The sequence below is a fragment of the Cyclopterus lumpus genome, chromosome 3 (assembly GCF_009769545.1).
Source record: "Cyclopterus lumpus isolate fCycLum1 chromosome 3, fCycLum1.pri, whole genome shotgun sequence".
In the NCBI taxonomy this organism is placed as follows: Eukaryota; Metazoa; Chordata; class Actinopteri; order Perciformes; family Cyclopteridae; genus Cyclopterus; species Cyclopterus lumpus.
In genome coordinates, this window is record NC_046968.1 from 3,105,476 (window position 1) to 3,123,863 (window position 18,388).

At 41.4% G+C, this 18,388-nt stretch overlaps 1 protein-coding gene across 1 annotated transcript in view; it reads right to left on the reverse strand.

Annotated features, from left to right (window-relative positions):
• Positions 1–14,503: 14,503 nt before the first annotated feature.
• Positions 14,504–18,388, reverse strand: part of cdh8 (cadherin 8) — a 94,726-nt gene continuing 90,841 nt past the window's right edge. The window contains exons 10-11 of the mRNA XM_034562828.1: positions 15,187–15,438; positions 14,504–14,997 (exon numbers count right to left, since the gene is read on the reverse strand). Coding sequence (XP_034418719.1) covers positions 14,504–14,997; positions 15,187–15,438 — 746 coding nt within the window. The remainder of the gene's footprint in view (positions 14,998–15,186; positions 15,439–18,388) is intronic.

Below are 18,388 nucleotides of genomic sequence, written 5' to 3' on the forward strand. Positions count from 1 at the left end.
ACTCACCGGGGTGTCTTCCCGATCTGCCTCCCAGTGGCCGTATTGGGAAGGAAAAATAATAAAATCTTTGGGGCGAGAACATATTTGTAATGATTAAAACATGCCGCGCTCATAAAAAATTGAAATAGTTTGAACTTTCAGTCTGTTTCATCAATTTCGAGGTTGTTTGAGGAAATTAATTGATTTGAATGATGCATGGGATCGGAGATGAGTCAATAATGAGACCTGAATCCTGTCTACAGTCAGGGGTCAACATAGGATGGAGAGTGTCAACTTTTACTGAAATTCAGCTCAACCAGGATTCCGTGTTTCCTGACAGCAACGTTTGGCCCACAATAACCTCAGCCTCCCCCCTCACTATCTCTCAGCTGCGCGTCTCATTCACTCCTTCTTCAAACACTCCCCTTCCTGGATATTCCTCCCCCATATCTCACCTCCCGCCGACACCATGTCCCTCGGCCCCGTTGCGTCTTTCTCTCTCCTTCCTCGTGAAATACAATATTTATCTCGGTGTGTTTGAGTTCACTCATCCTTATCATTGGGTGTGCTCCCCACGGCTCCGAGGTGGATTAGTCTAGGACTCATTGACATTACATTGGTCATGAAATATGCATATCACGATCAAAGGTGATGGCACAGAGAGACGGCATCTCTACAAGAGCTCACAACCTGCCCGTTGATGTGCTTGTAACGTGAGTGTCTGAGGATGATACTGTGCAATGCAGCAATATTACCAATACACTTATGTTTGAGTGGATGGGTGTGTGAAGGAGGAAGAGAGAGAGATTTTGGGTACTTTGATTTTGACGTGAATTGGTATTGATTCTTTATAACAGAGTCCAGCTGGAGGTTAGTTGCAGTCATCATTTTTTTACCTGACGCTTTGGATGGAAAGCATGCCAACTCTTACATTTCCGAACCTGTCACAGGAGGAATAATACATTACTACGAGTATTAGGTTCAAACAACAAAACTACAAGCCATCAATATTTAGATATACTGTATATATATGAAGCATGGACAAATACATTCTCAAATAGAAGATCTGACTTGAACAGAATGCTTGAAACAGGTAAGGGTTAAGTTAAGATATTGACTTTACCACCTTCATCAGCACCACCACCAGGTCTGGACTCCACAGGGGATCTATCTTGCTGCTGATTGGGGCAGACGGCCCCCAATTACAAATCTCCCTGTAGAGTCCAAGCCCCAAAGACTCTGTCTGGTTGTAAAACTACTTGATTTCATCATCGCCGTAATCATCGTAATTGTGTGCAGGCTGATGGGAATGCCATAAGATGTGCAGGTATGTGGTCATGTGTCAAAGTAAGGATAAAAAAAAGAATTGGACCTGATGGTGGAGCGAGATGAAAACGATGCGTCATTAGAACTCCAATCCTCTTCAGTCCGGACCAGCCGACAGACCGACATTTCCAACCCTTAAACCGAGCTGCTAGCGCATGGCAAGAAAAGAAATGCGGCACCAACAATAGAGCCATTATGCCACTTTGTTGTGTGCTTCAATCTTGAACATGGACACCTTGTTGGATGCACACATCCACGCAGACAGTCTTTGATGGTTTGTGTTGTTCAAACTCAAAGCGCGTCACCTCTGAGTTGCCATCTAGAAGAGGCCTTTCTGATCGACTTTGATTTGTCTGAACTTTCTCGCTGTGGAAACGTTGACCCACATAGCACACTGCACCCATCTGTCATGAGTAAGTTAAACCCAAAGCAAAAGGCAGATCTAAATAGCTCTCCACCAAGGTTCTTTACACAAACAGACACTCCTAACACAGCACAGCACAGTTTGAAGTGACAATGTGGGTCTCAGTCATTTTGGGCTGAAGTGGCTCCAAGAATATGTTGTCTGTTCTAACTTCAGATGCTATAAAACATCAGCATATTGCTTATTCAGGATGTTGGGAGGCATCCAATACTTTATTTAAATACATTAGATCCAGGAATAATGTTATGCAAGTCCAAAATACAACATACCATGTGAATGAACCAGAGTCCAATGATTAGTTATCTATCTGTGTATCTACATGCTGACCAACAACCTGAATGAATCTTCCCTGATTGCCTTTGAATCTGTGGCTAAATGGCAGATAGCTAACGAACCATTGCTTTATTATTATGTACAGATTAGTTACTTATTGTGTGTCTCCCCTCCAGAAGAGTGGCCACACTGCAGTGTAGTGGGAAAGCATCATTACTTCATGATTGCCTTTCCATTACTTAATCCTTTTGTTTCCCCTCAAGTACAAACACAGGAATTTCAGCCAGGGCCCTATTTCTCGTATACATGGCTCAACTAAGTCGATCAAATGTCCTATTAGCCAGCTAAAATTAACAAGATGATTGACATCGGGCTATCCCGGTTTCTCAAAGGCTGATCCGCACTCAAACTATCTCGTTAATTTGAACCAGACGTCAGTTCACAGGATAGTTGCGTGTGCCCGTCCGACTTCAAAAGGGGGAAGCGTCGATCACAGAAACCAACGCCCTGCTGACGTTTATTTATCTGTGTTTATGTTTTAATGGACTCCGAGGAGATGAGGAACGAGGAGGAGCTAAGAGTGAGTAAACCCTGAAGTCTCTTCTTATCCTTTACAGAAGTATGTTAGGCACCGGTGTCTTAAAAGAGGCACCCAGCCAGAAGAGTATCCAACCGTGGCAGCAATCTGCCTGCTCCCTCTGTATTCATGACTTGTGGTTATTTAAGATGATGAAACTTCATCTCCCTCACTGTTTGTGTCGCGTCTCGTTCTAACCGCATTCCTTCGTGACATTTTCAAATTCATATGTTTTCATATTGATCGCAGGCTGCAAACCAATTCAACTACAATAACCGTGACATGATGTTTACAAGTGCAAACAGCTGCTGGCGTGTCACGTTAATATATATAACTCTTACATACTGTTCATATGTAATGCCTTGACAGTATGCCGGCTCAATTTTAACCCAGACCAAATATTTCCTCATAGTTAGTGTCTATACCACATTTTAAACTACAGAATTTTTTATTTAGAATGTCTAAATAGCCTATGTCTCATTAATACATGTATGATTAATCCTTAGTAAATGTTTCAGGGAGCGAATTTTTTTTTGTTTTACAACATTCGTTTATAGAGAAAAACATCTACTATTACACATTATCATGTCCTGATTTACATAAATCATGAACACATAAAAGCCCTAATGATCAAGGGCCTGTTGTACACTAAATATTGCTGCCATGTCAGTCACTGAAATACCTTTATAATGTATGTATATTTAAATGTTTGTGTATTTTGGGTCACTTTAGGAAAAGTCATCACATTTCAGGCAAGAATGACATCATGGTATTTTTACTGCTGTCAAATGTCAACCCCCCCTCCCCCCCCCCCCGTGTCTCCTGGTTGGTGTCTAGGGGGCTTCTCTTGCTCCTCTGCTCGTCATACACACCTGTCTGCATTCAACTCACCCACTCCTTCTCGCCAGTCTGCAGCGTGTCTAACCCGGCTGGTCGGCCGCTCCTCGCTGCCTCATCTCACCTACTGTGGTAGCTCCCCTACGGCTACATTCACTACGTAGTCGACTGGAGAGTCGAACTGTTTAGAGTTGTCCATTTATAGAGTTGGGTTCAAATAAAAAGAGCATGATGTAATCACGATGCAGTAGATAACCTCGGGGTGTTTTCTCTGAAAAGTAACCAGCAGTAATAACTTCCAACAGAGGACTTCTTGTCGAACAAAGATTACCCAAACACCAACATGCATCTGCCCTTGAGGCTGGTTTCCGTAGTCCAGCAGGGCCGAGCTACCTCCATCCCATAAACAGCAGTGAATCGACCAGCCGGCTCAGGAACTGATTCAGGTCACAAGAGTTATTTGGCCCAAGCCGATGGCATTCTGCTGGCTGTGCCATCCACCAACAGAGGGGCTAATTAATGCTAATTGCAAGAGGGGGTGAATTATACACTCCATGGTGCATGATTAGGACCACCGTGTTCGAGACCACTGAATCAAAACAACAGCTCTGGTCCCGTCTGCTGAGAGCAGAAAAAACAAAACATATTGGTGTTAAATCAGAGGTCTAATAGGGGAGATTTTCTCTTCCCCTCTGCACAAAATAACTGTAATATTGCTCCGGGGGAAGGATTGCATTGCAACTGAAAACCAATATTTTAACAAATAGGTTGGATTTGTGCACAGATGTCTTTTTTTACTCTTATGGTTCGGAAACAATAACTTCACACCCACAACAGTGCCACAGCAAACTTCTACCAGCACCCACCCACCTGTATGTCAACCCTTTTCTTTTAACAGCTGAGGATGCTGGGAAAAAAGATTGCCCTTATTAATATACACTTCTTTTGGATTTCCAGCAACTGACTTGATGTTCTCCTCTGCAATATGAAAATGTGACTTCATTGTACTTTCTAATTAAAAGTTGCTGTATGTGAGAGATGAAAAGTTCTAACTTTTGCTCAACTGGATGTCAACATTAGCTCTATTAGCTTTGGCCATATATTCCTTCATGTCAGCAAAAAGGTTAAAAAACTGCTCGCAGAATGAGACCAACAGCTGCAACCATATGGTGTTTACGTGGTTTGGTGGTTCCGTGACCAATGGTGAGAACACAAGACTGGTTGGCCCATTACTGTGATGTTTTACAGTATAGAACATCAATGGGCCCCAAAATTCATGGCCGCCTTTAATCTTTGCTGATTTTCATTATCCTTTGTTTAGTCAAGTCCATTTATTCCACTACATATAGATGCACCTGATCACACTGTTTACTTTGATTTTCTTTTGTAGTGATGTTTGGAACATTTCTCGCAGCAACCTCACAGAAGATCAAAGTGGACTAAATTAGACATGCAAACACTGTTTGATGGAACTTAATTAAAAAGTTACAGTTAAGGTTATTCTGCCTGAATAAGTTCAATCATAATGAGGGAATAAATTCATATAATAAAGAAATGTGTTTATCTGTGAATTCTCCTGGGACTTTGTTATTGAGAGGAAAGGTAAGACAACTATTTGTCGAAGAGAAATCGCGCCGGGATTTGTTTTTAATTCAGTTATATGTGTTTGTTCGAGGCTATGAACTAGTTTGAACTAATACAAAGCTTTTTTTGAACAGTGCTATGAATAAGATTACAGATCTATCAATGATTATAATCATTTCTGAATTCTACAACATTTTATACATTTACTTTAAAGCAAAAGTAGGACCGGAAACATGAAACGGTTTCACATGATCAGTTTCAAAAATGTATGGTGGCCCACTCACCTCCAGTGCTATCTACTCATGACAGAGCTGCCAACTTTTCAAAAAACCTTGGAGTGAGATTTTGTCGGGGGTGACCAACATTTTGCCGCGCACGCAGCCACACACGTCGGTGGCTCAAATATCAGGAAATTGGAATTAATTTGGCGTTGTGCCCATGTTGTGCGCTGCATTCTGGTGGTTTGTGGGGCCCATGGTCGTTGATAGGGGCGGCCTACTGGAGATGGACAACATTGGTTACATTCTGTGAAGCAAAGCTAATGGTGGTCCGCCTACAGGAAATGTTGGTTTAAGTAGATGTTATTTCATGCATTCTAGTGGATTTTTGGGTGGTATGCTAAAGTTGTGCAATACTTGAACTTATTCTGATTCATGTTCATCTGCCCATGACTTGGGCCTTCTAGACTTGAGCTGAACATTCAACCAGAAAACTATTATTCTGCCTCAATGACTGTCTTTGTACCACAATAGAGCCTAATTAATAGACCTGTGTTTAAGATTTGACCAAGGTAGGTTGATTGACATTTTGATTACAATGGTATTCAACTAATTCTTAACTGACACCTAACCTATATTGTTAATAATTGTATTCTTAAGAGAAAAAAAGCAAAAAATGACACAAGATTAGTTAGGGAGAAATATTTTGCAACAAATAAAGTGCTTAAACAGTAGCCTTTTTAACCAAAACAATAGTTCAACACATAAATAAAATAACAAAAAATGAGGTATCAGAGATCAGAATTTTTTTACGATTTGTGGGCAAGGTTGTACTGGCCTGTGGCCTTCTTGGAGGCCTTGATGACCGCTCAGGGGGGCTCCCATCTGAAGCAGGGCTCCAGGTCGGCCATCTTTATGGCCATGATGGAGGACACAAGCTATTTCTGGTCTTTGTTTTATTTAGTCCCACAACTGAAAACACCCTCTCAGCATCTGCATTTGAATGGGACAACACCAGGACCAGCTTGGCGACGGCAGCAAGCCTCTGAAATTCTTTGGCTCCTGTCACCTATTAAAAATGAACCAAGAACAAAATGGAAAAAACATACTATATTTTGTTTTTTATTAATATTAATATTAATATATTAGTATACTGTAACAAACTTCAGATACAACATGCATAGTTTGCATCATGTATGACACACTATATGCATGCATCAATAAAGGCAACAGATGTAGTCAAGCCACACCTGCCAAAAAAAAAGGAATACCTTATGTTTCCTTGTTGCCATTCCAGCCCAGAAGCTGTCCATATCTGTCCATATCTGTCCATATCTCTCTCTGTCCTGTCTGTTGCCCTGTTATTTCTATAATTGTTCTGGCTGTTCTGACAGTGGCTGGTTCTTTAAATAATATAATACATGTTGCTTTTGTCCTTGGCCAGGCAAAGGTCTTTTACGAGACATCTTTGCTACCTTAAAGAATTAAAATGTTTTTTAATAACTACTCTCATTTACAAAAACATGCCTAATTCTATTGCACAAATTTCCTGTCTTTATGTTACATTCTTTGGAATACATCTTAGCTATTCAAAGTGCTGTTTGGAAAATTATTGAGAGGGTCCTTTTCTTTGGCCTGTAAATGAAAAGATAAATGCTATGTGAGCAGCCTTAATAAACAATGCTATGATGTGTTGAGCATGCAGTATACAAGAGGTTAACAAGGTGCTCTCCTGCTGCTTGTTATGACAGCTGAGTTTACATTCAACACACAAAACACAACGAATCATTTCTTTAAAGATTTAAAGTTTAAGAGAGTTAACATACCTTAGTCTCTAAGTTTAAGAGAGTTAACATATCTTAGTCTCTAAGTTTAAGAGAGTTAACATACCTTAGTCTCTAAGTTTAAGAGAGTTAACATACCTTAGTCTTTAAGTTTAAGAGTTAACATACCTTAGTCTCTAAGTTTAAGAGAGTTAACATACCTTAGTCTCTAAGTTTAAGAGTTAACATACCTTAGTCTCTAAGTTTAAGAGTTAACATAACTTAGTCTCTAAGTTTAAGAGTTAACATACCTTAGTCTCTAAGTTTAAGAGTTAACATAACTTAGTCTCTAAGTTTAAGAGTTAACATACCTTAGTCTCTAAGTTTAAGAGAGTTAACATACCTTAGTCTCTAAGTTTAACAGTTAACATACCTTAGTCTCACAGGGAGTTTGAAAAGGAACGAACGCGTCTCGGGGACAGACCTCCCACTCTCCGTCAGAAATTGTTTGTGTGGCGTCAGTGCGTGTGAAAACATGCAAATGTCACACGGCGAAACCGTGAGAGTTGGCAGCTCTGTCATGATGATAGTCTGAATTTAATTTGCTGAGGCTTTGACGTTTTTATCATTGAAATAAAGAAAAATGTCACTATTACATATTGATTACTTTCTAGACATAGAGTCAACTTTGTTGATTTGCTTTACTACAATCATTCAGCTTCTTTATGGTAATAGTTATATTTTCCTGCCACCAGTTCCCAGTCAGACTCCCCAGATGCCTCCTGATTGACACGATGTACCAGAAGAGTTACAGTGAGTCATAACTCAAGTCAAATCGAAACAAACAGAATAAATAAATCATAGATACATCATAAATATGTACCTCCAGGTCTCGAGTGCCACAGGCACATAGGAGACATGAGCTTAAAATGTTTTTAAATATAAATATAATAAATTATAATATCATATATTTCCCCCACCACTGCCATAAACAAGATTGCATAGCTATGATGATCAGAGCAATGAGTCCTGGCCTGAGGCAAGTAACTGGTCGCGCTTTTGGTGTGGGTTATTTTTTTTTTTTGGGCCATTTAAATATAATAACATATTCATATTCAATTTTAATATAAAGTAGTCTTTCTATACAAGCTATGCTTTTTTACTGTATATTTAACTAATGATACTTCAAGTTCACTTCAGTGGAAATGAACTAATTGTGAACCGACAGTGCAGCCTGTAATTAAGAGAATGGCAAAGTACACTAAACTTTACAATCCATACAATTCAACAGTCAGAGGCCTAAGTCTGTTATTAGTGCAATACAAAGTACGTAAGACGGTTGCATGATCAGCCCCATGGACAGCTCTGCACATTAAACAAGCAGGACGACTACAAGCAGCCCAGGGGATATTGCATTCTGCTCTCTCACATATCTATTACTCGGTGTTGGCAATAATACAGGAAACAAAACCCAATACCTTTAACCACCTGGAAGATGATTGAGAAAAACTACTTTCAAAAAGGGATAAAATAATATGATTGTGGCCTACTTACTTACACTTACCAGGAAGGAGCATATCTGAAGGAAATGCATTTGTCTGTTTTATGTTCCGTCTTTTCTTGTGATTGTAGCTGGTCCATAGCCTGATAACTTAGCTTTGTCTGGTCTTATTGTTCTCTTTTAATGATGAGATTCATATTCATCTGTTCACTGATTTGGAGGGCACTGCATTTAATATTTGTCCCCGACCATTGACAGGGGTTGCTGACATGTTGGTGTGACATATTGTGAAGTGAGGGAAGGGCATCTATAGCCTGGACACACCTTGCTACAACAGCGACGTCAGGATCGCGGATGTTACGAAATCATATGAAAAAGGCCCAACGTATGACTTCATCAGATCATATATCGGTCATACAATCATTACATTCAAACAACTGTTTCTTCTGCATCAGATTATAGATATCCCCAAAAATGTATGTATGCAAAAACTCCTTTACTATACTTTTTAAATGATGCCATAGGCCCCAAGAGTTATTAATTTGTCCAATAAAATCTTGTAGTGGGCCCATCTACTTTTGCTAGCACTATTACTTGTGATGTTGTGCTTACATGGAGCCTATTGCTAATTTAATTAGTGCGTAATAAAATTCCCAGAAAGTAATTGCCGCACAGGAAACCTGGGGCCGGGGAGATTTACAGCACCGGAGGACTGGTTGTTTTCTCCAGCTTTAGGCAAAAATATACCATATCTGTCACGTGGCGTCTGCTCTGTGCTTGATAGGCGCTTGAAGGGGTCTGGGTACATGTGCAACACAGTGGCACGAGCAGAGGGTCAGTAGGGGTCCGTGGCTCCAGCCATGGAGACAGTAGGGTATATTTGTGGGGAAAAAACTAACCACAGCAACACCATCATATCTCAAAAAAAGGAAGTGGAAAGTTAATGTGTACAGTATGCACCCAAGTCTGCATCCCTGCCACTGCAAATGCAATTACAGTGTCGACGGCACGCAAGCCGGAGCCACAGGCCGGCCTTATAGAATCTGACATATATCAGCGGGGGAACAACAAGAGCAAGGTTGTCACCCGAGGGACTCGTCCATTACGTGACAAACGTGAGAAGATAATTTGATTTACTGTTTAGTCGGGCGACCTCTGTCAGACTTGCAGCCATACACAGCAGTGGTGGCGCATGAAGATTGACTACAAATGAGCCTGCTGACCTGCCGGGGGTCGCACATTCCAGAAAAACAATTTGTGCTATCGTTTAGCGGGAGCTATCAGTTGGTAAAATGTGTTCTACGGCTGATTTTATTTCTTATTTATATATTTATTTTCTTGACTAATGGATCAGGTGCATGAAGATAGCAGCGTCCAGGTTTAACATCACTTCCAATCCCAGAGGGCCAAAGCATCTGGAACACCAGAACCTCTCAGGATAGTTTGTAAAAGGTACGTCGCAATGTGGAATCAGGTGATAACACTTTTGATATTTCAGATTTTTTACATCAAATGTATCTAATCTTTTGGCTATTCTCCATATTGTTTTAATTACGAGAACATTATCAAGTAGAGCAATTCACTGCCTTTAGTGTGTGTGTGTGTGTGTGTGTATGTGTGTGTGTGTCAGCTCTATATATTACATTACATTACATGTCATTTAGCTGACGCTTAAATGACATATGATATGATATATAGGTCTTATGTGAAAGTGGATTGTGTGCCTTTGACTTCAGTGAGGCACAGCACGTAATTGATACGATCAAAAGCTTTTATCATCAATGAAAACCCCCCAATCAGATAAAACTGAACAGAAGTCTAATCTTCCAACAAGATTAACAAAGAGGAGACAATGTTCAAAAATAAATAACTAAAAAGAGAAATAAGAATAAAGAAAAAAAGGGAAGAAATAGGAAATGGTATTATGTTTAATCTCCTTTACTAATACAAAATAATAATAAAAAATAACCAGAGTATTACTGTAACACAACACCACAATTTACATCGCAGACTAATTATAATAATGTAGGCCTTTCTCATGCAAATAATGTTATCTCCCGGAGATGGGAGTAACAAATCAGGATTAATACACAATGGTCTCTGTGTCATATTTTTTTTCCCTTTGATAAGACAGATAATGATAGACAACAGATTATGTTGCATTAACCTAATCATATCTTAACGGTTAGAATCATATACACTGTCTTGGATGAAAAACTATTTTACATTTACAGTGCCTATTCCCTCTGATTCATTGTGACCATATGTGGACGCTGATGGACTGCTATGTTCCTGTCAGTGTGACAGGACCACTCTGCATGTTATATATATTCATATAGCCAACAGCACTGTTGGCTATATGCTTCTAAAAGTTGAATTGTCACAACTTCATAATGTCAAACTGATAAAGCACACTCTTGAGACGGGACATTTTCAACATCAGAGACTTTTAAAAGCCAAGGAAAAGGTGCTCGGGAAACGATAAGCATTTAACTTTTCCTCCCCATCCTCGTTTATGAGTTTTCATATCTTGCTGCTGTTTTGTGGGCGCAGGTTCAGCAAGAAGCTGTAATGACAGAATGTTGAGTCAAGTGGGTAAAAAGTAAAGTTCTGCTTGTCACAGCAGCAGGAATCAGAGTGAATGAGGCTTTCATACATAGCAGTCAAGGAGCGCAGGGCCGGAATATGCCCGGTGACTAAGCGACCAACAGTCTGGGACAAATAACGGTAGCGGTTTTATTTTGTCTTCATGACACTGTTTGACGACGCATAACCCTGCCAGAAATATTTTGTAGAAATTCAGCACAGCTTTCCTGATATTTTGTCCTTGCAATGGATAACGTAACACGCCTACCAGACACAGGCCCCGGGCCCCAAAGTGTCAGGGGTGCCCTTGTTCTTCACATGACACATGCAAATGTCACTCAAAAGAGACATGCACAAACCGGGAAGAGATATAATATGACAACTAGAAAGGGACAAAACAACGCAATTACAAAGGGACACAATATGGCCCCCGCTGCATAATCTGGGCTCAAAGTAAAGTACAAGGGGGAAAAGGGGGTTGTATTTAATCCATTCTTAATTAGTGTTTTGGGCCCGACATTCTGAATTGGAGAAGTGAGCCTTGCTTTTGAAAGGCTAAACGCCAACAGATATAGATTGAACCCAAATATCCGCATCACGCTGCATCTTAGAAACTAGACATTTCCACACTGCTGTGTTGTGTGACTCCATCCATCCATCCATCCATTATCACCCGCTTATCTGGGGTCGGGTCGCGGTGGCAGCAGGTTCAGCAGGCCGACCCAGGCTTCCCTCTCACCCGCAACACTTTCCAGCTCATTCTGGGGGATCCCGAGGCGTTCCAAGGCCAGCCGGGAGATATAATCCCTCCAGCGTGTCCTCGGTCTTCCCCGGGGCCTCCTACCAGTTGGACGTGCCCGGAAAACCTCTAATGGGAGGCGTCCAGGAGGCATCCTGACTAGATGGAGTGTGTTGTGTGACTGTAGGTAATAATCGGCATAAATGACTCTTAGGCCTCTACAGCATGGAATAGTGCATTAACAGTCTGATCGTGTCAAATGTGATATTGGTTTGTTTTCTAATAACTGGCTAAGTCTAAATCTGAAATTAATTGATACATTATGTTTGAATCATTGCATCAACAAATTTTGTTTGGCATATGCTGTGATGAGGAGTGTGACAAAGGAGGTGAAGAAGAGGACAGTATCTGATTTAACACAGTATACTTCAGAATTCAAAAGGAGCCATTTTTACACAATAGAAGCAGAAGTCATGAGACCAGAGTGGGTCATCTTTCGATATTGAACAACAAATTGGCAACATGCCAGTATGAAACTGCTTTATCAACTTCAAGGCTCTTATTTTTTTAAAGCAAGTCTACACACCTGACCAGACCCATATTCATTTAATAACTCGAAATGAACTGGAAAATTAAAAATAGTGCAATCATGGGTACAAATCTAAAGACTTTTGGGCTAGGCTAAGCCCCAAAGATTGAAGATTCTAACAACGCCTCTTATCAAACATAACCTGGAAATGCAGAGTAAACTAACGGTTCTTTTAAGGAATACTCGGGTAATTTACAGTAGTATTGTACATACACAGATTAACAAAGGTCATAACCAAAGCGCTTGATGTTTTGTCCCTATGAGACAAGGGACAAAATCACTGGAACCAAAATGTCCTATAATGCAAGCAATAGCGTCTTTTGTCAGTCCCCCTTATATCTGCGACTTTTGATCCTCCGAAACGTGTCATCTGCATCAGAAAACCACACCCATTCAGCAATATTTATAAAAATATATTTCACAAAGTAGGAAACAATACAGGGTATCTTAGATTACAGTACAGGGAGTAAATAATTGAACATACACATTTATAAGCATCAAAGCACAGTACAAAATATGATCTGCATGTAGGACTATTCCATATATATTGTTTAGTCTACCGAGAACTGCCATAATACTGTGTCAGTACAAACTGAGTATGCACGCAGCTGTAGTGCCATTGAAATTCTCATTATGTGCAAGAGCTAACGTGCAGAGACAAACCTACCACCTCATTGAAAGCTAATGACGTTAGCAGTAACTCTATGTACAGAACAAAGTCTTTTTTTTTTTTATTGATATCATACAGTGTAAGCACAATATGCACATGGTTTGGATTTGTTTGAAATTTTTCCTGGGCTAATGCAATCTGCGTATTCTAAATGAGATTTAATGTTTGGAGTGAGTCACACACTCGGGTATCAATTGGACTATTGTGCTCAGACGCTCACTGGCTGTACCTCAGGATATATTGTGAGATATATTTTACACAGAATTAGCACGTGTCAGAAAGGTCCCATTCCTGCAGTCCCAATTAATTAGATCATCCGTATTGTTGCAGTTACTTAGAACTCTATTCTGCTTGCTTATCTAGTCTATAGTTTCAACTGCAATAGATGATATGATCTGGCTTCTATGAAATAGTGTTCAAGTGGTAGAAAAAACCGCTGAATGTAAAATAATCTAAACACATTCACTTCAAATCGTCAGCACAGGGAAAGAAAAAAGAAAAGATTCAAGAACGGAAATACAGAAAACTCAAAAAACAACGATGATGAAGAATCAACACATCTCATGTCGAAAAAAACCCAAACAGTAGATTACAATTGTATTTAACGTTGCTTCTGTAAAAAGAAGGCCTCAGAGTTTCTACATTTGTCTTTTTTGTCTTCACGTCAGTCTTTTATAGGCTAGTAACACTTGCGACCCACACCTGTAGCGTGTAAATACAAAGAGTTGTATAAAGCAAGCCTTTCTGGGCTTTAGATAGTTTATAAATGTGGCCACCGGAGAACATATCAAACGCTAACAAATTCACCTTAAAGCCAATACTGGTTTGTCTTTTTGCTTTTCGTCTTTTTTTTCTTCAAATCACACATACATTCATCATTGTAATGTAGACCACGTATTGCTTTTTCATTGTCATTTCGTCTCAAGACGCCGATCAGCTGGGTGGCTTCGGGAGACGTGAAACTAGAGTCCCTCTGCAGCTCCTGAGGTCCAGCGTGCCGTCCATGGAGCATTGAGTGTCCGCTCGAGCTTCAGAGAACTCGACGTTATCCGCGAGTTCCCTTCATCGGGCAACCACCAGCGATCCCAGGGTTTTTCTGCTACTGGCAGTCACAGCAAATGACTAACACCCAAAATACTGCTAGACACTCCACAACGGAATCTAAGATACACTCCACAAGAATCATAGATCTCCTAAGAAAGACATTGTTTGGCTCAACAGTTACAATGCGCTTGACGTAGTTGGATGACGACTGCTATACCTCACTCTAACAAGAATACAAAAAGGTGGCCTCCCTTGTTATGAACTGTTTTTTTTACTTTTTTTACTTTTTTGAACACGTGTTTCTAAAAGCCAGCAAACCCCCTAGCGTTTAATACACAAGTATGTGGACGGAAAAGAAATCGGAAAAGTATTTTTGTTCTAACAAACCAAAGGTCAGGTCTCGCGGTCACTCTCGCCCACAGAGTAGAGCTCCCCAAGTCTCCTGAAGCGCGGGCCCCACTCTCTGAGATAGTCATAGTTCTGGTCCGAGTCCGACGACGCCGTCTCCAGCGAACTGAGGGAGCCGGCAATGGATCCCCGACCCTCGTATCCATAGATCTGGATGGAGTCGTAAGGCGGCGCTGTGGGATCATTGTCTGCCTCGTGGAGCCGCACATTGATGAACTCGTCCACGTCCACGCCGTTCGGGCCGGAGTGTTGCCCTGCCCGCGGCATGAACTGCAGGTCGGGCTTGATGTCCTTGCGCGGAAGGTAACCGTTGATGCCGTCCGGGTTCTGCAGCGTGGCGATGTCGAAGGCCTCTGTGTCCTCCTCGCCGCCTCCCTCGTCATCGTAGCGGATAATATTCTCCCTTACGTCCTCGTCATCCTTTATAATCAGAGGCTCATTTTTGTGTCTCCTCAGGGTCACAAAAAGTACTACTATTACTGTCAGAAAGACAGACGGAAAGAAAAGAGGAAGAAAGAAGAAGAAGTCTAGGTCAAGCTTTTGACAAGGGGATTTTCTGCTAGTACAAGCAGATCATTCTTTGAGGTGAGATAACAAAGAGGCTGAATGTACATCTGTGAAACCAATTCACGGTAATAATACCGCAATGCAAAAAAGAAATACCTCACCTAATAGCAGTATAATGCAGGCCAGGATGGCGATGAGAGCTCCCATGCTAAGGCCGATGGGTAAGACGTAGGCCTCCACGTTGCAGGACTGAACAATGCCGTCCTTACTGCACCCGCACACTCGGATGGTCAAGGTGTTGGTGCTGCTCATCGGCGGGCTCCCGTTGTCCGTCACAATGATAGGCAGGAAGTACATCTCCTGCTTCTGTCGCCGGAAGGTATCGTGCTTGGCCAACACACTGATTGAATTGTCTGTCAGAGAGAGAAAGAGGTAAATCCAGAGATGAATTTGTGTGCCGCGAGAATGTCTTTATTATTCATTGTAGCAACAGTTCTATTATCCTATGGGGTGAAGATGGGTGCAGCATGAGGGTAAACTCATTTCACATCAATCGTCACTCGCCTCTCTCATCCTCACATTCCAGTGCCGAAGATGGATTTCAGCCACCTTCCTTTTATTCCTTCTTGACACTCCGATTTGGGAATTCTGAAGGAAGGCGAGCCCGAGTCTGCTGCCCCCCCCCCCCCCCCCCCCCACCCACCACATCTCTTTGAAAAGCCGAAGGATTGAAGGCACCGCGGCAGGCGACACTGACTTAGAAGATGGCACATGTTGACCCAGAAAGGTGCCAGCTGCTCTTTGATGACATTTCTGTGAAGCTGTCTGCTCATTAGCTGGCTCTCCTTACCCTGCTCACATTATCAAACACTCGCATCCACATAAGAATCGACTCCCGCTGATCTCGTGGGGAACGTACAAGACTCCCGATGGTCTAACCTTTGCCTCTGCTCGAGGGGGCACCGAGGAGGGAGGGGACCAAACAGATCTGGTGATGTAGAGCGGCGGGCCGCGTTGACAGAGCAAACTTAATCACAGGATGGGATGCTTCACGATGGAAGTATTTGCTTTGCACAATCTGTAATTCATGTGAGCATATGCTCCGATTTATTTTCTGAAGAGTGCTGCCACTAAGTGGAACGCTCTGCTTTGTGAGCACCGACATGTCCCGCTTCATTTGGATCATTCGGCAGTGCATAGCGAGTATGTGAGTACGATACTGTAATAAACCATTAGGGCTTGTGCTTGTATGAAGGTCATTGTCATTTTCTTGGTGACTATTGATGTTAAAAATAGAATTAAAAAGTTCCCGCCCGTCACTTCATCCACAGAAAAGAAAATCTGCTTCTCAAAGAGAACATCAGCTGTACCGATGACCTCTGTTTTTCCTTTTCTTTTTACGTATTAGGGCGCATTAAAAGTGTTTCATCTCCCGACTGATGGATTCAGATGGAAAAAGAAAAAAAACTGTTTACCTTTTTAAAATATTAATCATCACCATATCAAATGCATTTTTCGCTATAAATAACTTAATATGTGGGAGGTTTCCAAATGACGGCGGTGACAGCAGAAGTGACACCAACCGTCTGAAAGAAGTCCCAGTCCCAAGAAGAAGAAGAATTCTGGTCTGATGAACAAACCTTCTCACCGTGTGTCGGACTTCTTCACACCACACTGGGTTTAAATGGACTGCTGTCCAGAATGTGCAGTGTTGTTTTGTGCATATTTAATTACACATGTAAATTGTGCAGTGTTGCACGTGCAACACCGACATTAAATAATTTCTCGCCACTTAATTATTCATAACACATTCAACCTTATAGGCATTCATAAGAGTAACAAAATACTTGGATTGGTTTTATTTATTATCTCCTTTAGCCTCCAACTGTTCCAGCAGAGGCACTGACACAATGAAAGCACAGCAGCGCTTGAATATGTCGCACACGCGCTAAGTACATTGTTGTCTTGGTAGAAGTATTCAAGAAAAAGGACGACAATAATCAACATCTACACCGATATTTGGGCAGGTAGTTATTTTTTTCAGGCTGTTCAGTGTGCTTCATCTTGCTGGATAATTAGCTGCACAGTCAGCAATCATTAGCCAGCACTTTTCCCGACGTGGATGTTTGTCTGGTAGCTCCGAGACTGAAGGGGGAAAAGGGACACGAAGCTGGTTTGGGGTGTCGGGTTTTGTCCCGGCTGTTGACTGGCTATTAGTGTCGCTGTCAATCAATAATTTAACAATTATGTGTATTGCCATACCCTACTGTAAAAAGTAAAATATGTGACAGTTTTACCAGGTATTTTGGTATTCTTTTAACTTTAACTCTTGTTCCGTGTTTTTTTGTTTGTAACTGTGTTTCTTATGTTGCTGCCTGTCTTGGCCAGGTCTCCCTCGAAAAAGAGATGTTTAATCTCAATGGGATGGGACACATCTGGTTAAATAAATGAAAAATTAAAATGCTGTAGCAGAGTAAAACAGCATGCTATTATATTTCAGTTGGAGCTCAAAATGTGTCAATGCAACTTTTACTAAAAAGCAGACACCGTTGGGAACAAGTGATGCTCATGGGGTGCTGCTAAAGGCTAACGCATTAGCCTCAGTAGAAAGGAGTGTAGATCTAAGGTTCGCCAACAATAGCCGCGGCAAGTTAGGACACATCTGCATTTTGTTGCTCGTGAGTTTAACTTCAGAAAGAAGACTGTGTATCAGCAGAATGTCATTATTGGCAGCGAGGTGAATGTATGTTGTCTGGGTGGTCAGAGTGCTCCATATCGTGTGTACAGCTGGTCCCAACGTCAGCCTTCTTCCTCGGTGTGGGCAGCCCTTAACCTCTTCGCTGTGCAGTCCCTACAATTGGAAGCATCATCGCAAACAAAAGCGAGCCACCGAGGCTCACTGGAGCCTGACGCTCTACACTCAAGTGTCTCCCACAGCTGCCGATTCAGATAGAAATAGTCACTGAAGGGGATGCTTCTTTTCTCTGTTTGGAATGTGCAATGCCACAGACAAGTGGTCCTTGTATTTTAAAGGGAGTGAACCACAACATATGTTTACTGTGGTTTCAGGTAAATGAGAAAGCACGCAGGCTTTTATTTCTTTTGGTCTTAGTGGTGAACGATTTGTAGCGAGGTTTTTTTATCTGTTACATCATCTTAAGAAAGTATTAAATCTCTTCTTAACAAAAGGGCAGGGTTCAGGAACCTGCAAGTTTAATACACTTTGAGGTTGATCTGCTGTTAATACGGAGTACTTTGCAGCAAGCCTTAGCCTGTTAAACAGCCCTTCATTTTTGACTTTCCATTTTCAGACAGGGTAATTGTGCATGTGTGACATACAAAAAAAAAAGAGATTAATTTTCC